The following is a 17,007-nucleotide window of genomic DNA, read 5'->3' as shown; positions in this document are numbered from 1 at the left end:
TAAAAGAAAAACACAGATTGTTCAAAAAGAATATATTGTCATGCATTTATAGCTTTGTGCCAGTGGTCTTTAAGGGGAAATTCATCATATTAATGGATGACTGGCTGACATCCAACACTGAATAAAGCAGCAGTATCTGCTCAAATGGCAAAATGATGCATTGGTCTGACCATATCTCATAATGGAGTACCACAGAGACAGGCAAGCCCCCACTAGAGGACTGTATAGGAACATATGGACTACATGAGATTACTATAAAAGCTTGCACAGAGATTAACGAGATACAAATATTTCATATTCAATGCATTGCAGAGATAGAACTTCTCTATTAACCCACTACGTAAATGCTTATATGAATATTGTTGATTAGATTTGATTGGTGTTATAAGGAAAAACATCCTGCGGGTTCACCGGGTTCAGTTTGCACGAGCGCTTGCATGTACTGTATGTGCAGGGCTATAGGCGGAGTTGTTTCCCAGCAGAGACAGCACCGCGCACAGAGCGCAGAGCGGCGCCCCTCCACCGCCTTTGCGTCAACCATCCTCACACACACAGCCAACTGACACAACACAACACCAGCCCTCGCAGCATCCGCATCTCGCGGCCAGGAGGACCAGGAGCACATCTTCATCCGAGCATCCATTCCACAACTGCCTACCATCGTCTGCGCACCGCCGACACCAGGCGCGCTCATCCAAGGCTTGCTTTTTTTCCGCTTCGGATCGGATTATTTTTCATTGTCGCATTTAATATTCTCGGAGATGGTTTTATGTTTTTAAGGCGTCTTGTGAGGAAAAACCAGGATCAAGCAGCGGAGCAGCATCCTTACAGCGCAATTATACTCTCACCTGGTGAGTTTCTTTTAATTTTGGATCATATTTGTACAAAAATTGAAGGATTGTATTTTGTAAAGATTTGTGCACACAATAAAACAGATAATGCGCATCTATATCTAATGAAATATATGACATTCAATTGAAATAAATGGGGATTTAAAGTTATAGACAGCAAAATGCACCGATATAGTGCGACATATTGACGAATAGGAGGAAAATATGATGATTTTCTTCATTAAAGCCGCTACCTATTATGGCCAGCATTTTTACTTGGACGCAGACGCTCAGCTTCAGCACCACGGAGAGCACCCGATGTACACAACCCCTCATCACACACCAAAAAACCACAAGACATGCCTTCATTTCATCCAACTGAAGTCACAGTAAAGGCTTTTTTTCGATAATTTATCCACAGTCGACAAATCAGATTGATAACATTGTGATGGAATGAAGCAGCTCTCGGATGCTGCGCAAGCGAGCAAAGTCGATCCATACTGTGCATACTGTAGGTGCTGCAGCGAAGATTAAAATATGTCGTGCAAAGACAAAAACACATCCTTCTGTGAGTGTAGTTTTAATGAAAGTAAATGTCATGACCTTGGATTTGTGCGTTAATGTGTAGAATCACGCATCAAACGCGACCTTCACTTGTTATTAAGGTGTTTACGTTTCTGTCTTCCATTTTAGTGAGAGGGGTGGCGCGTGGTTCGCTCTGACTCGTCGGCCATTGCCAATGAAATGTGGAGCTCTCATTATCAGTTTATCATATATGATGCATTTAAATCAAATGTGAAGAAGAATACCTTTGATTAGATACACAGTCACCCATATTATTATTTTTCTGCATGCTACAGGCTGCAATTTCACACTAAAAGGTTAATAATACAGGATGCAGCAGGAGGGATCTTACACTGTAAAATCTGACAAATTGATTCTACTTAAAAAAAACCGATTGCCTTGAAAAATGTATAACGATTGATCTTAATGTATGTTAACTTTATATCTATTTGTTCGTTTTACTTAAAATGTACTTATATTTTCTTAATTTTGTGAAGTTGTTGCAACTTAAAAATGAAAAGTTTAATCAAATAAATCTTTTTGAGTTTAAGCAACTTTAGTAAACCAAGTCTGCTGTGCTATATATCTGTCTTCTGCTGGTTGCAAAGTCCTATTTGTATAGAAAAGATCTTCATCACTGGCTAAATCCTTTTTGTGATGATGAAGTTAAGTCAAAATAACTTGGTTTTCTGAGGTTGCTAACACTTAGAAAGAACAACGGAATTCAGTTCTCATTTTTAAGTTGCTACAACCTCACAAAATTCAGTAAAGATAAGTAAATTCATCTAAATGTCACGTAAGCTTCACAATTGGATATGAAAATAAAAATAAAGATTAATAGTTATATTTACTTCTCTTTTTCAAGGCAATCCGTTTCTAAGATTATTTTAAGTAAGATCAACTCATCAGATTTTACAGTGCACTGTTTGAATTAATTGGCTATAGGCTGATCCATCGCATTACTTACTGAGTCAAATCAATACTGCTAATCAGCATGAGGTGCAGATAAACTGCTCATTACTGTGATATTATCTGATGTTACATGTAGAGATCTTATATAAGTAAATACATTTAGATCGCTGTTTGTAAATATGATGGATAATTTAAAAGTAATTGATGCTTCACCAGTTATTTTTTCTGATTATTGATCTCTTTTGCTTCCAGCAGAGGCCATCAGCTGAAATCCAACAGTCGAGGTGATCGTTATCCCCTCCGAGTGCTGCTCACAGGACAATACTCTCCCAGGCTTTAGATGCCCAGAGGCAGCCTGTAGCCCGGGACTCCCAGCTCCCAGAAGCACAGAGCCCCTCCGGATCTCCCCTGGCAGACCCTCCTCTGACCCAGTGCGGCCGAAGCCCCTGGACGCCTCCCTGCAGTCACCATGGGAACCGTGCTGTCTTTGTCACCTAGCTACCGAAAGGCGGCTCTCTTCGAGGATGGCCCGGCCACCGTGGGCCACTACACGGCTGTCCAGAACAGCAAGAACGCCAAAGACAAGAACCTGAAGCGCCACTCGCTCATCAACGTGCTCCCGTGGAAGCGGATTGTAGCGGTGTCAGCAAAGAAGAAAGGCTCCAAGAAGGTGCAGCCCAACGGCACCTACCAGAACAATGTCACCCACCTGAACAATGAGAACCTGAAGAAGTCGCAGTCATGCGCCAACCTGTCCACCTTCACCCAGGACCAGAGCACTCCGGCTCTCACCAAGACCTCCAACAACACAGCATCGTCCGTCAAGAAGGCACCTCTGACCAACTCCAATGTGGCCCCGGGGACCCCTAAGAGAGTGATCGTCCAGGCCTCCACTAGCGAGCTGCTGCGTTGCCTCGGGGAGTTTCTGTGCCGGCGTTGTTACCGGCTCAAACACCTGTCACCCACTGACCCAGTGCTGTGGCTGCGTAGCGTGGACCGCTCCCTGCTGCTGCAGGGCTGGCAGGACCAGGGCTTCATCACCCCTGCAAACGTGGTCTTCGTCTACATGCTGTGCCGCGACGTGGTCTCCTCCGAGGTGGCCACGGAGCACGAGCTGCAGGCCGTGCTGCTCACCTGTCTCTACCTTTCTTACTCCTACATGGGCAACGAGATATCCTACCCTCTCAAGCCTTTCCTTGTGGAGAGCTCCAAGGAGACCTTCTGGGACCGCTGCCTGTCCATCATCAACCTGATGAGCGCAAAGATGCTCCAGATCAACTCCGACCCGCACTACTTCACTCAGGTGTTTGCAGACCTGAAGAACGAGAGCCAGAAGGAGGAGGAGAGGAGCCGCCTGCTCATCGGCCTGGACCGGTGAGGGGATGCTGGGGGGGAGCAGAGGGGAGGTGGGGCATACTCCAGTCTGGCATTTTGACAAGTTTGAAAGATATTTGTGATGCTATTTATTTATTTATTTATTATAGCCCAAACTGAAGTGGGACTAGGACAATTAGGGAGCATTTGTTTGTACTTTGCAAGACTGAATTTTCAACTCTGCAGTGATTTTCACACATTTAAAACGTTTGCATTGTGTTTGAGGGAGTTGCAATGTCCACCTAAAAAATTGGACTCTTTTTTGCCTCTCGAAGACAAAGCCAAATTCTATTTTCAAACAAGCAAAGGATGGATTTTCTGTCAACCCGAGAATGAAAGCTTTTTTTTCCAACCAAAAAAAAAAAAATGCCAGACTTGGGTAAATCCTTTGCTACAGATATATATCTATATGAAATACTGAAAATCTTAAAAAAAAAATTCAGACAAAAAAAAAAACAACAACAAACATTAGAAATGGAAGCGTACATCTACAGCAATGAATGTGGAGAGGACTGAGGCTGCGGCAGCCTAACCAGTGACCTTCTGACTGTTTGACGATGTGATGTGCACTGCCTACTGCAGGAGGGTGAGGGCCATCGCCTGACTGGCTGGGCATCACGGATGAACAAGCACCTCCGGCTGCAAAATCATGGCTCTTTGGAACGCCACGTCCCCCCTCTATTAATACGGATACCACTGGACATTTTGTTGCGTCGATGCATATCTGGAAGAACAGCAGGGGCCGTCTATACTGGATCCATATTTTGTGGCTCTACAACTGGACTTATGGGATGATTGAATGGACAATAAGCAAAAACTGCATTGTGGGACTTTTGGTGAGGAGGACAACAGCCAGAGGACGTATGGCCCGTGATGAATGGTCGTACTGTGTGTTCAGAAAGACCTACTTTATTTTCATCTAGGGAAAAAAATAAAACAAGTTAATGGATGTTTTACTCCCCAGAGGCTTACACCTGTGGAGGCTTATTTATTGCTTTTTCTGGAACAAGTTTTCTTTGATTTCTTTCTTTTTTTTTTACTTAGAAATGTAATGTTTTTGCACGTGTGCCATGCAATTTTTTTTTTCCGGGAGGGAAGGAACAACTATTACTTTTCTTCTTTTTACTTGATTTGTAAACCAACTGCATCTGCATTAGAGAATGCTGTGAACAAAGTGACACTAGTTTATTTAGCTCTGCTTGCTAAAATAGGCTATTTGTTTACCAGGGAAAATTCTTTTTGTACTTTTTGTCAATTTTTGGAATGATGTTTGATTTTGTGCTTATGATTCAGCGTAGAAAATGTTTAAAAAAAAAACAGTGCCATATCTTTGATGAAAATCCCACAGGTCTGAGAACACTGAAATACTGTACTGTTTGTCCAGCTGTTGAATGATGGGACGGATTTTCATCTGTTAACTAACTACTTACTGACACCTAATTTATTGCCATTTACGTATTTATTTAGGCACATTTAATGTAAATGCGAGATGAGAGATGCTGAGAAGGGAAGGGACACGAGGAGGGGCTTCGCTGGTGTAGCAGGTGTGCTTATCTTTGGTGGGAATGAAGATTGATCTGGTTTATGCAAATGAATGTTGCGGGGATTTATCGATGAGTACCTAATTAAAAAGCCAATGTTAAATCTGACCAACACCAAAGTGACATCATCAAGGACACCTTGACAGAACACATCACTGACCTTATACTGAAAACGTCCAGTGCGTAGTAGGATTTAGTGGCATCTGGTGGTGAATTATGTAGGCCAACGCTTTGATTCGTCCATTCTGGATCACTGTAGATACAATATTGTCTGTCCTGGGCTACCGTAGATCCAACATTGTGAATGTCGTAGGGTTTATTGGCCTCTAGTGGAGAATTATGTTTGCCAACACTGATGAGCATCAAGCAGAGATTAGGCCAACACTTCAATGCGAATGGCCTTATTTAAAGTCAGTGTTTGTTTTGTCCATTCTGGGCTACTGTAGAAGTAACATGGCATAGTCTGTTGGATTTATTGGCCTCTAGTGGAGAATCAGGGTGGCCAAAGCTAGATAGTATGTAGCGAAGAATTATTCAGGCCAGTGCTTCAATAGGAATGGACTAATTTGGAGCTAGTATTTGGATTGCACATTCTGGGCTACTTCAGAAACAACATGGCCGACTTCGTAGGATTTAGTAGCAACCAGCAGAAAATTATGGTGGCTGATGCTTAGTATCACCTAGCCAAGAATTATGCAGGTTGACAGGAATGGACGTATTTAGAGCCAGTGTTTGGATTGTCTCTTCTGGACTACTGTGGAAACAACATGGTGGACTCTGGAGAATTTAGTGGCCTCTAGCAAAGAGTTATGGTGGCCAATGCTTATGCGCATCTTGCTGAGAATTATGTTGGCCAATACACTGTTGCTTAAACACAAATGGCCTTACTTAGAGCCAGTGTTTGGATTGTTCATTCTGGGCTACTGTAGAAACAACATGGCCGACTCCGTAGGCTTTAGTGGCATCTATGCACAAATTATGGTGGCTGACACGTGAGCATCTAGTGGAGATTTATTTAGCCCATTGCTTCAGTGCTAATGGCCTTATTTAGGGCCAGTGTTTGTTTTCTCCATTCTGGGCTACTGCAGAAAGAACATGGTGTACTCCATTGGATTTAGAGGCATCAAGCAGAGAATAACGATAAATGACGATTAATAGCATAGTGGAGACTCACATAGGCCCGGCTTGTCTGTTCTGGGCTACTTCAGAAACAACTTGGTCTACTCTATAGGATTTAGAAGCATCAAGTTGCAAATTATGTTAGCCAATGCTTAGCAGCATCTAACGGAGATTTACGAAGGCCGACAATGTGAATGGCTTATTTAGAGCCAGTGTTCAGATTGTCCATTCTAGGCCACTGTAGAAACACCTTGGTGAGCTCTGCAGAATAGCACCCACTCGTAATGTTTGCTCATTCAAAGGTAGTAAAAACACAACAATTTTTATTTTCAAGTGATTATAAACTAATGAAAATCTTACCATCTTATCAACATACCTTTTCTACCAATAGATGCCCGTAAATCCTACACACTGGACTAATAGAAAATGCCCTTAAAAACATCTTTTTTTTCGTGAAACGCCGGCCTGCATGAACCCAACCTGCTGCCCCACATATCAAACAGAAAGCACACACTCACTTTTCCAAGGAAGCAGATTATTTCAATGACACTCGTTCTGCATCGCTGCAGAAAAGCACAGCTTTACCTTCAGGATAATCCATCAGCATCACCTGCGTGTAAATCAAACGTGAGGTGACATCACATTCATCGAGGGGCTGCAGGAGATGAGGTGACCTCTACGGGAATAATCACATTTTCAATCATAGGAAGGAGAAAATGACACGATGCAACAACATGACAACCAAAACTGAAAAGCATGCAGAACAGTTATTATCTCTGTAATAAGTGCAATCAACGGAGAAGCTACAGTATTTTCATCCAGAAATGTATGAGAATTTTACAGGTTTTCACATCACATCTCAACATAGATAAATAGTGCTCTTTCTTTAAGCAGTGTTCTGAAAATCTGTCTAATGGGCTGGTAGTGCCAACAAAAGGTTTCTGTCAAAGCTCTTTCCCGGAGAATGGACGGCCTCTCCGCTGCTGTGTTAGTGTGAACCTGAGAAAATGAGCAGCTCACAACCTGCCTCTGCTGCGGGACTGTGGCCGTCATGTGGAGTTGAGAAAGTTCATTTGGAGTGTTTGTACTGGCACAATAGGGGGACACGCACTTTGGATGGGTTTCTGCTCTGGCAGTGAATAAAAAGCAGGGCATTGGGGTTAAAAGGGCCTCAAGAAGAGACCCCAAACCTTTTTTCTCTCTGTCCACTTTCCCCCCGACTCACTTGAAATGTGCCATTTCTTTTCCACTTTGCATCATTGAGTAGTTGTTTGAGAAAATACTTTCAAAAAGCTTATACAATATGAAAAAAGACTCAAGTGATAGTTAAAGATTTCTGTCAAATTCTTTTCTGTATCTTGTTGCGTACTTTGTAGATAAAAAAAACAAAAAAACGAGACAGTGGTTAAGAACTTCAAAAAGGGAGACAAACGACGGCTGCATGTGTGTGTGAATGTGTGTGTGTGAGAGTGTGTGTGAATGACAGCATTTTATTTGTACAGAAGAATGTGTGACATGTTTTCTTATGGACATGGAGCATACACCGACCACACTGGTACAGGGACTTGGTTTTCCCTCGTTGGGGTGAGGGAGGGGTGTCGATGCTGTTCAATAAAAATGTTCTTTTTGTTTTGAAAAAGACAAAAAAGCTGTTACTGTAATTGAAACTTTTTTTCAGTTAGTTTCTGCTTATTTTAATTTATTTTTGTACTGTGATGGAAAAATAAAATGCACTGATCGTTCAAGGTCGCCACTTGTCTTTTTGTGCCTCCGGCTGTGGACCGATGAGCGTTCATTTTGTCTAACTTTGGGTTTAGGGCCTCGCTCAGGTGGTAGTAAGGGGGGGGGGGCAAGTGCTGCTCTTTCATTTTCCCTATCAAGATTTATCTCAACTGGCAATGTTTGTATAAGTTTGGGGATCGAACCTACACTTTGATTTGTGCTGGTTTGACTGTTATCAGGCCATTAAATGGCAGTTATCATTAGTGAATGGTGTTATATAAGAGAAGGGGCCTGCTGAACCTACTATTCACCTCTGCAATAGCGCCAACCTTTCACCCAAATATGATCATTTCTGGCTGAGAAAAACCAAGATGGCAACAGTCAAACTGTAGTTGACCTGATGGTGGCTGGCAGCTTACTGTGAAAGTAAAAATTTGTTTAAACAAATAGATCTTATAAACTGTATATAAAGGTGGACAACATGACAACTCCCCCAAATTGTAGCTTTTCAATCTCGATTGCCTCCTGGTGTCTAACTGCAGTATTGGTCATAAAGCCTGCCCCTCTACGTTAGCCAATGCAACATAGGCCAAACTCAAAACTCTAAGGACACGCCAAATAAATTTTGCATCCAGTGCATGATGGGAGCGGCCATTTGCGGGATATTTTAGCTTGCACCTACGCAGAGCGGGTGTAAGTGGGGGAACGTCATCCATCTTTATATACAGTCTATGACAGATCTGCACATCAAGTAGCTCTTGTTAGAAGTATTTCAATGCTGTGTAACGCTCTGAGCTCTTCCTGAGACTTCTTTTTTCATTGTTTCTCTAAATGCCTCCTAATACTCATTAAAAGTCAATAGTTTTTTTAAAGCTACTCCACAGTCTTTCCATGTGCCCAACAGCAGAAGTATGTCAGGATGCCTGCTAGCTCACCTGGTAGAGCAGGCGCCCCATGTACAAAAGGCTGTGTCCAGCCTGTGGCCCTTTGGTGCATGTTGTCCCCTCTCTCTCTCTTTCCTTTTCACTCTACATGCTGTCCTTTCACAATAAAGGAAAAAAAACCCCAAAAAAAGAGGTATCTCCTAGGCTACATTTACCCATGGCTGGAAATCAGTGCTGTATCACCAAATACACTGGGAGCCCCCACACAGACAGATTAGTTTGGGTCAGTTCACTCTTTGCATATCACTCTCTGTCCATTAACTCCCATTTATTTAACCACCAGGTCATTCTTAGTCACTGCCCTTGAGGGAAGAAAAAACAGTCATCCCACTCTCTGCAGCAGACACTCATCCATCAACCAGTGGATTATAAACCCCTGCTGAGGTGGCTGGTGATGGCTGACACAGTGGCAGTGGCAAGCGGCGTTGTCATGCCGACCGTAGGGGTTTTTTAGCCGTTTCGACGTCACCCGCTGAAACAGCTGTTAGTGGGTGGATTAACGATGAGCTCTGCTATCGCAACGTCACACATTACAGAGTGCGGCCGGCCTCGGGAAACATTTGAGTCAACATAACATCAGTGTTGGCACGAAATCCAGACTAATGACTTCCAACAGTTTTATCTCATCACCCCCACAGCAGTAAACAAGTACAGATAGTGACTAAAGCAGCAGCTATTGATGCAAATAAATTTATTAATAAAATGATTAATGAAATATTTCCCATCATGGAATGCACAATCTGTATTTATACAGAATACATTTGCACAAAAATAGTATTACAACGCTTCCCTTTAGACTTGCTCTGGAGATTACAGTATATTTATGGTATGTGATCACAAATATGCAAAATATAATATAAAATTAGGCACATACGGAATGAACGGTACAGATTTAGCTCAAAGCCACAGAGTAGGGAATAAATTATGGAAAAGAGAATGGAATTTGTTACCCTTTGGCTAACATATCAAAACACAGAAAACCAGAGGAAAAGATCCCAATATAGAGAACAGTGAAGGGAAGAACACAATGGCACAAGTCTCCTAGTGTTAACATTCGTGTTAAACATCCTTTTATGCTCATTTGTAAAGCGGTAATGAGGAGAAGCCGGTGATTTTTATAGTTGCGGTAAAGCTGATAATCATTGTAATGGAAAACTAATCTTTGTTGATTGGATTTGCTCACCAAAAAAAACAAAACAAAATCAAGGATAAATCTGATCAGATTTGACATTATAACAGTGAAATGAGCATTGTGTGTGTATCAAAGCCTAATGTATCTTCTCTCCTGTTTGAGTAATTCTTGATAGAAACTACAGTGCCCAGCTGTTTTATGAAATCACTTTTTTAAATAAAAGTAAATACTTCAGAGCGATTTATACAGATTAACTTCTTCACTATGAACTAGTGGTAGGACTGAATATCATTAAAAAAAATCAGTACCCTTAAAGTGACACTGAGACCAATAGAGTACTTCATTTAATACCTATAATGTGAATGTTCGTAATATAGCAATGTTTTCAAAAGTTTTTGTGGCATTTACGTTGCCTTGGATTGGAAATAATGACGGCTAGTGCGGCAGCTGCAATAGAAATAAACCTGCTAATGTTTTGAACATCCATCGCCATGCTTATTTGAATGTTATTGCGAAAATGAGAAGTCACGTAACATCATAACATAACATGTTGAAAATATTGTTGAAGTTTTGTGCAAATCTGAAATGAAAACCTGACTAGTGACAGGGCTAACTGTTAGCATCACATGGTTAATGATACCTAATGCTTATTAACAGGCTAAATGACAAAGTCGAGCCGTTTTAGTGTTGGTGTGAGATTGATGGGACCGTTTAATGGTTTGGTGTCGGATGTTAGCTGTGTTAGCTCGTGTGAAGCGTGCAGACATTGAACTGATGGTTCTCTGGAAAGAGATCGGCTCAACAGAAAGTTTGCTGATCCTGGCTCGGGAGTCAATTTACAGTAACGATACCCAGCCCTAATTGCTATTTTTGGTCTTTTCATGGGATTTGTTGACAGAATTATTATTCTCATCCTTTAAGACATTTTGGAACCACAGTATTTACTCGGCTTTGTGTTATCTCTTTGTTTCCACTGCTGTGTGATCATCCTATTGTTCCACATGTATTGTTGCTGGTGTGGTTTCCCTTCTTGTTTCCACGCCTCCTGGGCACAGGACGAAAAGATGGGAAAAAAAAAAAAGGAAAACCTTCACTGCCCTGCAGGACGGTACAGTCAGCCCGACTGGGCGAGGAGCGAAGATTTAACAGAGGAAGGAAAGTAGGAAAAAGGAGGTAGGGAGAAGGAGAAAGCTGAGGGAATAAAGAAAAAGAAGAGGCCAAGCTCGGCTTTGTTCACTCTCCTCCTCCTCCTCCTCCTCCTCCTCCTCCTCCTTTTGCCTTAAGAAAGCAAAGAGAGGAGCGCTGAAGTGAGAAGTGACACAGAGTCCATCCTAATGATGAGCGGTGAATAGCAGAGCAGAGCGGAGGAGAGGAGAAGCCCTGTGGGAGATTACCATGCCGAAGGATATGGAGAGCTGCAGTGTTATTGTCCACACACACACACACACACACACACACACACACACACACACACACACACACACACACACACACACACACACACACAGGCTGCCTGAGCTCCTTAGAAAACCATCTATTAATGCAACCAATGTCACTTCCTTAATCCACACTGTGAATGCACCACTTTCCCCAAACAACTCTCTTTCTGCATCAAAGTGTCTTATCAGGCGACGGGACAAGGTCGGCCGCCACGGAGCCGCGAGGTAGAATGGAGATTTGCTTCTTCAAAAGACGGGGCCTCTTGCAAACTAATTAAGATAAACGACTCGCTCAGACAACACTCGGGCACAATCAGAGCCCCGTGCTGCTGTGGCCGAAGTGATTGCTAACAAGTTTTTGCTTCCTGTTGAAGAGAGTGTGTCTGCCTCTTCAACTAGGCCAGACACCGGGGGAGCGCCGACTCATAACCCTGAGCTGTCGCTCCTCAGCCCTCAGTCAGTGTTCTTTGCTCAGAGACAATACAGCCAGGTCTCTGTGGGCCGAGGGATAACACATTTCTGGTCTTCTCATTCTAACAATTTGTGTCATTTACCGTCACGTCATCATGACGACCACAAAGGAATACTTCGCCCCCAGAATGATCATTTGTATTTCAGTTACTCACCCTGTGTTACCTTGAATTCTTGAAGTAAACTATTTTTCTCACATGCCTCCACGATGGAAGAAGAATCCGAAATATTTTTTAACTGAAGTTAACAAACAAAGCGTCTCTTGCACTGCCACATAAGACCCTGTTCTTCGCCATATTAGCAGCTAAGATAATAACTCTTAATGACTGGAAGGCTAACAGCACTCCTTGATTTCTTCAGATGGACATTAAGAGAATCAGTCTCAGCCATACACATGGAGAGAATTCACTTTTTTGGTTGCAGAACTATTTTTAAAAAATAACTTATAAGTAATTGCTCTTTATTCTTGCACCAAATATTATTTCTTTGTGTTTTAAGTGCGGGTGTTGTTTACATTTTGTGAAATAAAACTGAATATGTGGTCATTTATCGAATGTGTGGACCCTGAACTAATGCCTACGGAGAAATCTGGACCCCATAGCTGGACTATTGTGTGTGAGAGAGAATATGCTGGCAAGACAGTTATTTTGACTTTAGATATTGATATCTCAACATCAGCTGAACCGAATTTTATGATCCAAACTGCATTTGAAATCTTCTTTCACTTTTTTTGCAATTTGAAATGCAACCATAGCCTGTATTAATCTCTTAAACTGTTAGTTTGGCCCTTGGAAAATGCAAATCCAGGGTCAAAAATGAACTTTTAACCTCAGAATTATTCGGTTTGTTACAGAGCAGCAGATATTTGCACCATATGTGCAATCTGTGTATGGATATTAATACACGCACTGTAAAGCCAGACAAGCCAGATCTCCATCTCGTGAGCTTCTGTGTTGCCACACATTCTCACGATGTCTGGAAAAAGACCATATTGCAGCGCGCTAGCACTTACCAAAGGATGAAAACAGAGTGGAAACTTTCAGCACAGCCGACAGCTTGTGAGAACAGTACAAAGCAATCTCTGAAGTGCTGATGATTTGATTGGTTGGATTTGGCCTCGGGACCATCGAGGGGAGTTTAGCGAGCGCAGATGAAAATCAAATCTCTGAAATAGTCCACGAAAAGTCATTCCCATCATTAGACAGGGAGGCAAACTAGGACAGCAGTCTGATTCCAGACTTCACACCCCTCTGTCTTCACTCGTTCACTGTGGCCGCTCGCCAGACTCTCAGCCTCAGAGCCAAGAAGAGGAGAGCTAAAAAGAGCTAATCAACACACGCACACACTCCCACAGCCGTACTCACACACTCTCCTTTTCTCTGATGAAGGGGATATTTGTCAAATGGAAGGCTATTCCACAGGACGAAGGACCACTACAAGTCATTATGCTATTCACCTGACAAAAAAAGAGCAAATGAGACTATGCTCAGGGGCTGGAGTTCACGTGGGATTATACAGTACTGGCCAGCAACACTCAAGTCTAGAGTTTACATTTTAGGAGAATACGAACTCAAAATATCTGTTAAAAAAAGAAAATAATGCTTTGGTTATTGTTTTTGTATTTGCATTCTGTTATTTAGTTTTAGCATCTCTTTTTATACTAAATGCAGTATAGGTGCTGCCAGAGTGTATTCTAACAGCCCAATTTACAGAAAAAAATGTTTGCATTGCACATTTTTGCACACCACTGATATGTTACATTTGTTCATTATTTTGTAGCAGATACATAAAACTTAACTGTTTGTTCCCAACATTGTTGTGGTGAAGGTGTGGTTAGGTTTACACACAAAAACAACTTGACTATGTTTAGAGAGAGATCAAGTTTTGACTTAAAACGCCTACATTTGGGGCCACAAAAGCAAAGAAATCAGGGATGGGTCAGTGAAAAACACCCAGGTTCTGTGGCTCAAATGCAGCTGGAAAACGCTGTCACGTGTCTGTAAAAAAAACACCCAGATTTAGTGCTGGAAACATTGGTGGAGATAGATGGAAGGGTCTCTAAAAAAACTGGTGTGGTTGTCAGTTTGGTCTCGAATAGTGTTCTGCAGTGGTAGAAAAGTTGTTGGAAAAGCAGCAATGGGTTGGTGAAAAACACTGGGGAACACAGTGGAGTGGTGCGCAACCAAAAGCAATCAAGTTCAGTGGCAAAAACACAGATTTGGCTTAGAATACCCACATTTAGTGGCACAGAAATCCACTGGAAAAGCAGGGACTGGTAGGTGAAAAACACCCTGGTTCTGAGCCACAGATGCTGTTAGAAAACAGTGATGTTCTGCTAAAAACACCCAGGTTCGATGCCACAAACCCAACGCCGGTAAGGGTCTCTACAAAAGAAAATGAGGTTGTTGTTTGTTGGCCTCAACCAGTGGTTGACAGGCCACTGGAAAAGCAGGGAGGGTTGGTGAAAAACCACCCGTGTTTTGTAGCTTAAAAGCCATTAAGAGATGCCACAATTCGTTCAAACGCTGCTGGGAGAGCTGGGGCCGGTCTGTGAAAACACCCAGGGTGCCACAAACACAAATGGAAATCCTGGGAAGGGTCACTAAAATACAAATGTTGTTGGTCTTAAACAGTGGTCTGTAGCTTGTGTGGGTCTTGCCTATGTGACACACGATCCACTAACTTCCACCTCTGCATGACAAAGTCAGCGTCACTAAAGAAACTTTGATATGATACATGAAACATGTAGATGTAACATATTTATGGTTTGCAGAAACGTACAATGCAAACATTGTCTTTTGGGCTGATTCTAACCTCTGATATATAAGCAGTATGAGCGTATTATAAAAGTACACACATTGCAGAAAAGAGTATAAGAAGCAGGATTTAAATTAATAGATTTTTAACACTTTGCATGTAGCAGGTTGCGATGTTCAGGACATGCTCAACACGTCCTGTGACTAACACACTGACAGTGAATTTGGAGCTGGTGCCTCAGACACTGGCTGAACCACTGAATCACATTTTGCTGTCCTCACATGTGATTGTAAACATTTTATGCACTCTAAGTGGACGCTGCATTTCCTTTCATTTACCGTGTAGGTAGGTAAGTCTTCAATTAAGATCATTAACATTATTATTCCTTAGAATATACATCACAAAAAGTGTTCTCTTGTATTTTAGAGCAGATAGAGTCAAACATAAATATTATCTTGCTTCATTTTTTTTGGGTTTCACTTTTCTAGCCCCTGCACAGGGAGCTGCACGGATTATAAATTCCTGCAAAGCCTTTGGATTTTTTTCCGATTATGCAACATCAGTTTTTCAAAGAACAGTTGCTGCATAATCACCTCTCACCTCCGCCACCAAAATACTCCATCTGCAATAGAGTAAATATTGCACAAAGCAAGTCAGTTGAAATTTGGATTTTAAAAAAGAAAAAAACACCACTTTGGTGGATTATCCTGTAGTGCATTTTATAAAAACCTGTTTAGCTCAGGACATTGTGCATGTAGGTGTAGGCGCACTTCCTGTTTATAGTAATGTTGCATAGAAATCTAGAAAACAGGTCAAATTTGGCATGGCTTTGCATATTGAGGATGTAATTACCGCAATCCTCCTACAGAGCGGCTATCTATATCGTCACATTATCAGCAGCTCTGCAAAAAAGAAGTGAATCATCATGATCTCAGCCTGGCTCTAATCTCTGCTGTCACCGTTTTTTTTTTTTTTTTGGGGGAAGTTTCACCCTGTGTGGCCCACTTTAGTTGCCAGGAACAGCCAGGATGTAACCAGATCGGCTCTTGGTGAAGTCAGGCTGGGATTGGTTGATCTTGGGCTCGACAATGATCGTGCACTTCCTCCCGCTCATGCTGCACTGGATGGGACTCGCAATGTTCACCTGCAGCTTCCTCTTCTCACTGGAGAGAGAGAATAAAAGACGGAGAGAGATGAGCAGTGGAATAATGTAACCAATGTAACCAGTTTAACTGAGTTGCACCTTGAGTTTGCATGTGTATGAGCAGGTGAATTAACTGGTCGCAGGACTAGAAAGGCTCTCTAAAAACACAAGTCCATTTAACATATAAACACAAATTCAAAGTATCTGTATATTACTGGAGTATTTCCATTTAATGCAACCTTATACTTCTGCTCTCAGTGGTAATTATTGTACTTCTTACTCCTTTTTCTGACAGCTTTAGTTACCTTTTATTTCTTTTATCGCCTTCCTGTCCAGTAAAAACCATCTTTCTCCAGATGTGTTGCTAATGAATGTTTGCGATTACTGGAAGGATGAAGTGTTTCTTTATGTCGAGAAAATTCTCAAATTTCTTCCTGATGAAATCACATTTTGGATATTTCACTGAAGAAAGTTTTCTTATACATCAGTAGATAATCCCTTCTCCAAACATTATGAGGTTAACTGTGGTGTACCACAAGGATTAATTTTAGGACCGTTACTTTTTAATTTATACTTGCTACCCCTGGGCAGTGTCATCAGGAGACACAAATGTATTTATTGAGTTTTTTGTATAGCTTCTCATCCATTTTTGTCACTGCCGTTTTGTTTAATTTTGTTTTTATCTTTTTCTGTTTGTTTTAAATATCTGTCTCTCAGTCTGTCCATCTATCCATTTATCTAAGTGCTGATAAAACTACCCACAGGGCTATAAAGGGGTTAAAATGAGCACAACCTTAAACATCTACAGCTGAAAAAACATTAATGCAGCAGTAATATATGAACCCAAAAAGATCAGATAAAATAGGAAAACACTGACATGAAAATTTGACTGCACAGTACTAAATACATTTTGCTGATAAATACTTTCACTGGTTTTGAATGCAGGATTTTTCTTGTAGTTTAATAATTTCACAGTGTGGTGTTAGGACTTTTACTTCTCTGTTGCTGATGAGTTACTGGTAGGTGTAAAGTTGCACATTTTTATATAGAAAAACATC

At 41.7% G+C, this 17,007-nt stretch overlaps 2 protein-coding genes across 3 annotated transcripts in view; one reads left to right on the top strand and one right to left on the bottom strand.

Annotated features, from left to right (window-relative positions):
- The first annotated feature begins 472 nt into the window (after nucleotides 1-472).
- cdk5r1b (cyclin dependent kinase 5, regulatory subunit 1b (p35)) lies at nucleotides 473-8,085 on the top strand. Of its 2 annotated transcripts, none has more exons than XM_088069858.1 (3): nucleotides 473-851; nucleotides 2,562-3,680; nucleotides 4,263-8,085. In XM_088069858.1, exons 2-3 carry the CDS (start codon nucleotides 2,776-2,778, stop codon nucleotides 4,282-4,284), a joined length of 927 nt encoding a protein of 308 aa, XP_087925984.1. In that variant the 5' UTR covers nucleotides 473-851; nucleotides 2,562-2,775; the 3' UTR covers nucleotides 4,285-8,085. The 2 variants fall into 2 exon arrangements, with proteins under 2 accessions (XP_087925984.1, XP_087925983.1); XM_088069857.1 differs by having other exon boundaries at nucleotides 2,559-3,680.
- A 1,595-nt stretch (nucleotides 8,086-9,680) lies between these two features.
- The window catches only part of myo1d (myosin 1D), a 115,557-nt gene continuing 108,230 nt past the window's right edge, over nucleotides 9,681-17,007 (bottom strand). The window contains exon 22 of the mRNA XM_088069905.1: nucleotides 9,681-15,968. Within this exon, the coding sequence (XP_087926031.1) occupies nucleotides 15,812-15,968 (157 nt within the window). The 3' untranslated portion in view covers nucleotides 9,681-15,811. The remainder of the gene's footprint in view (nucleotides 15,969-17,007) is intronic.

Source organism: Plectropomus leopardus, chromosome 19 (assembly GCF_026936395.1).
Source record: "Plectropomus leopardus strain MGB_pleo_1.0 chromosome 19, ASM2693639v1, whole genome shotgun sequence".
Classification (NCBI taxonomy): domain Eukaryota; kingdom Metazoa; phylum Chordata; class Actinopteri; order Perciformes; family Serranidae; genus Plectropomus; species Plectropomus leopardus.
The sequence above is the reverse complement of the archived record's forward strand: the minus strand, read 5'-3'. Positions and strand labels throughout refer to the sequence as shown.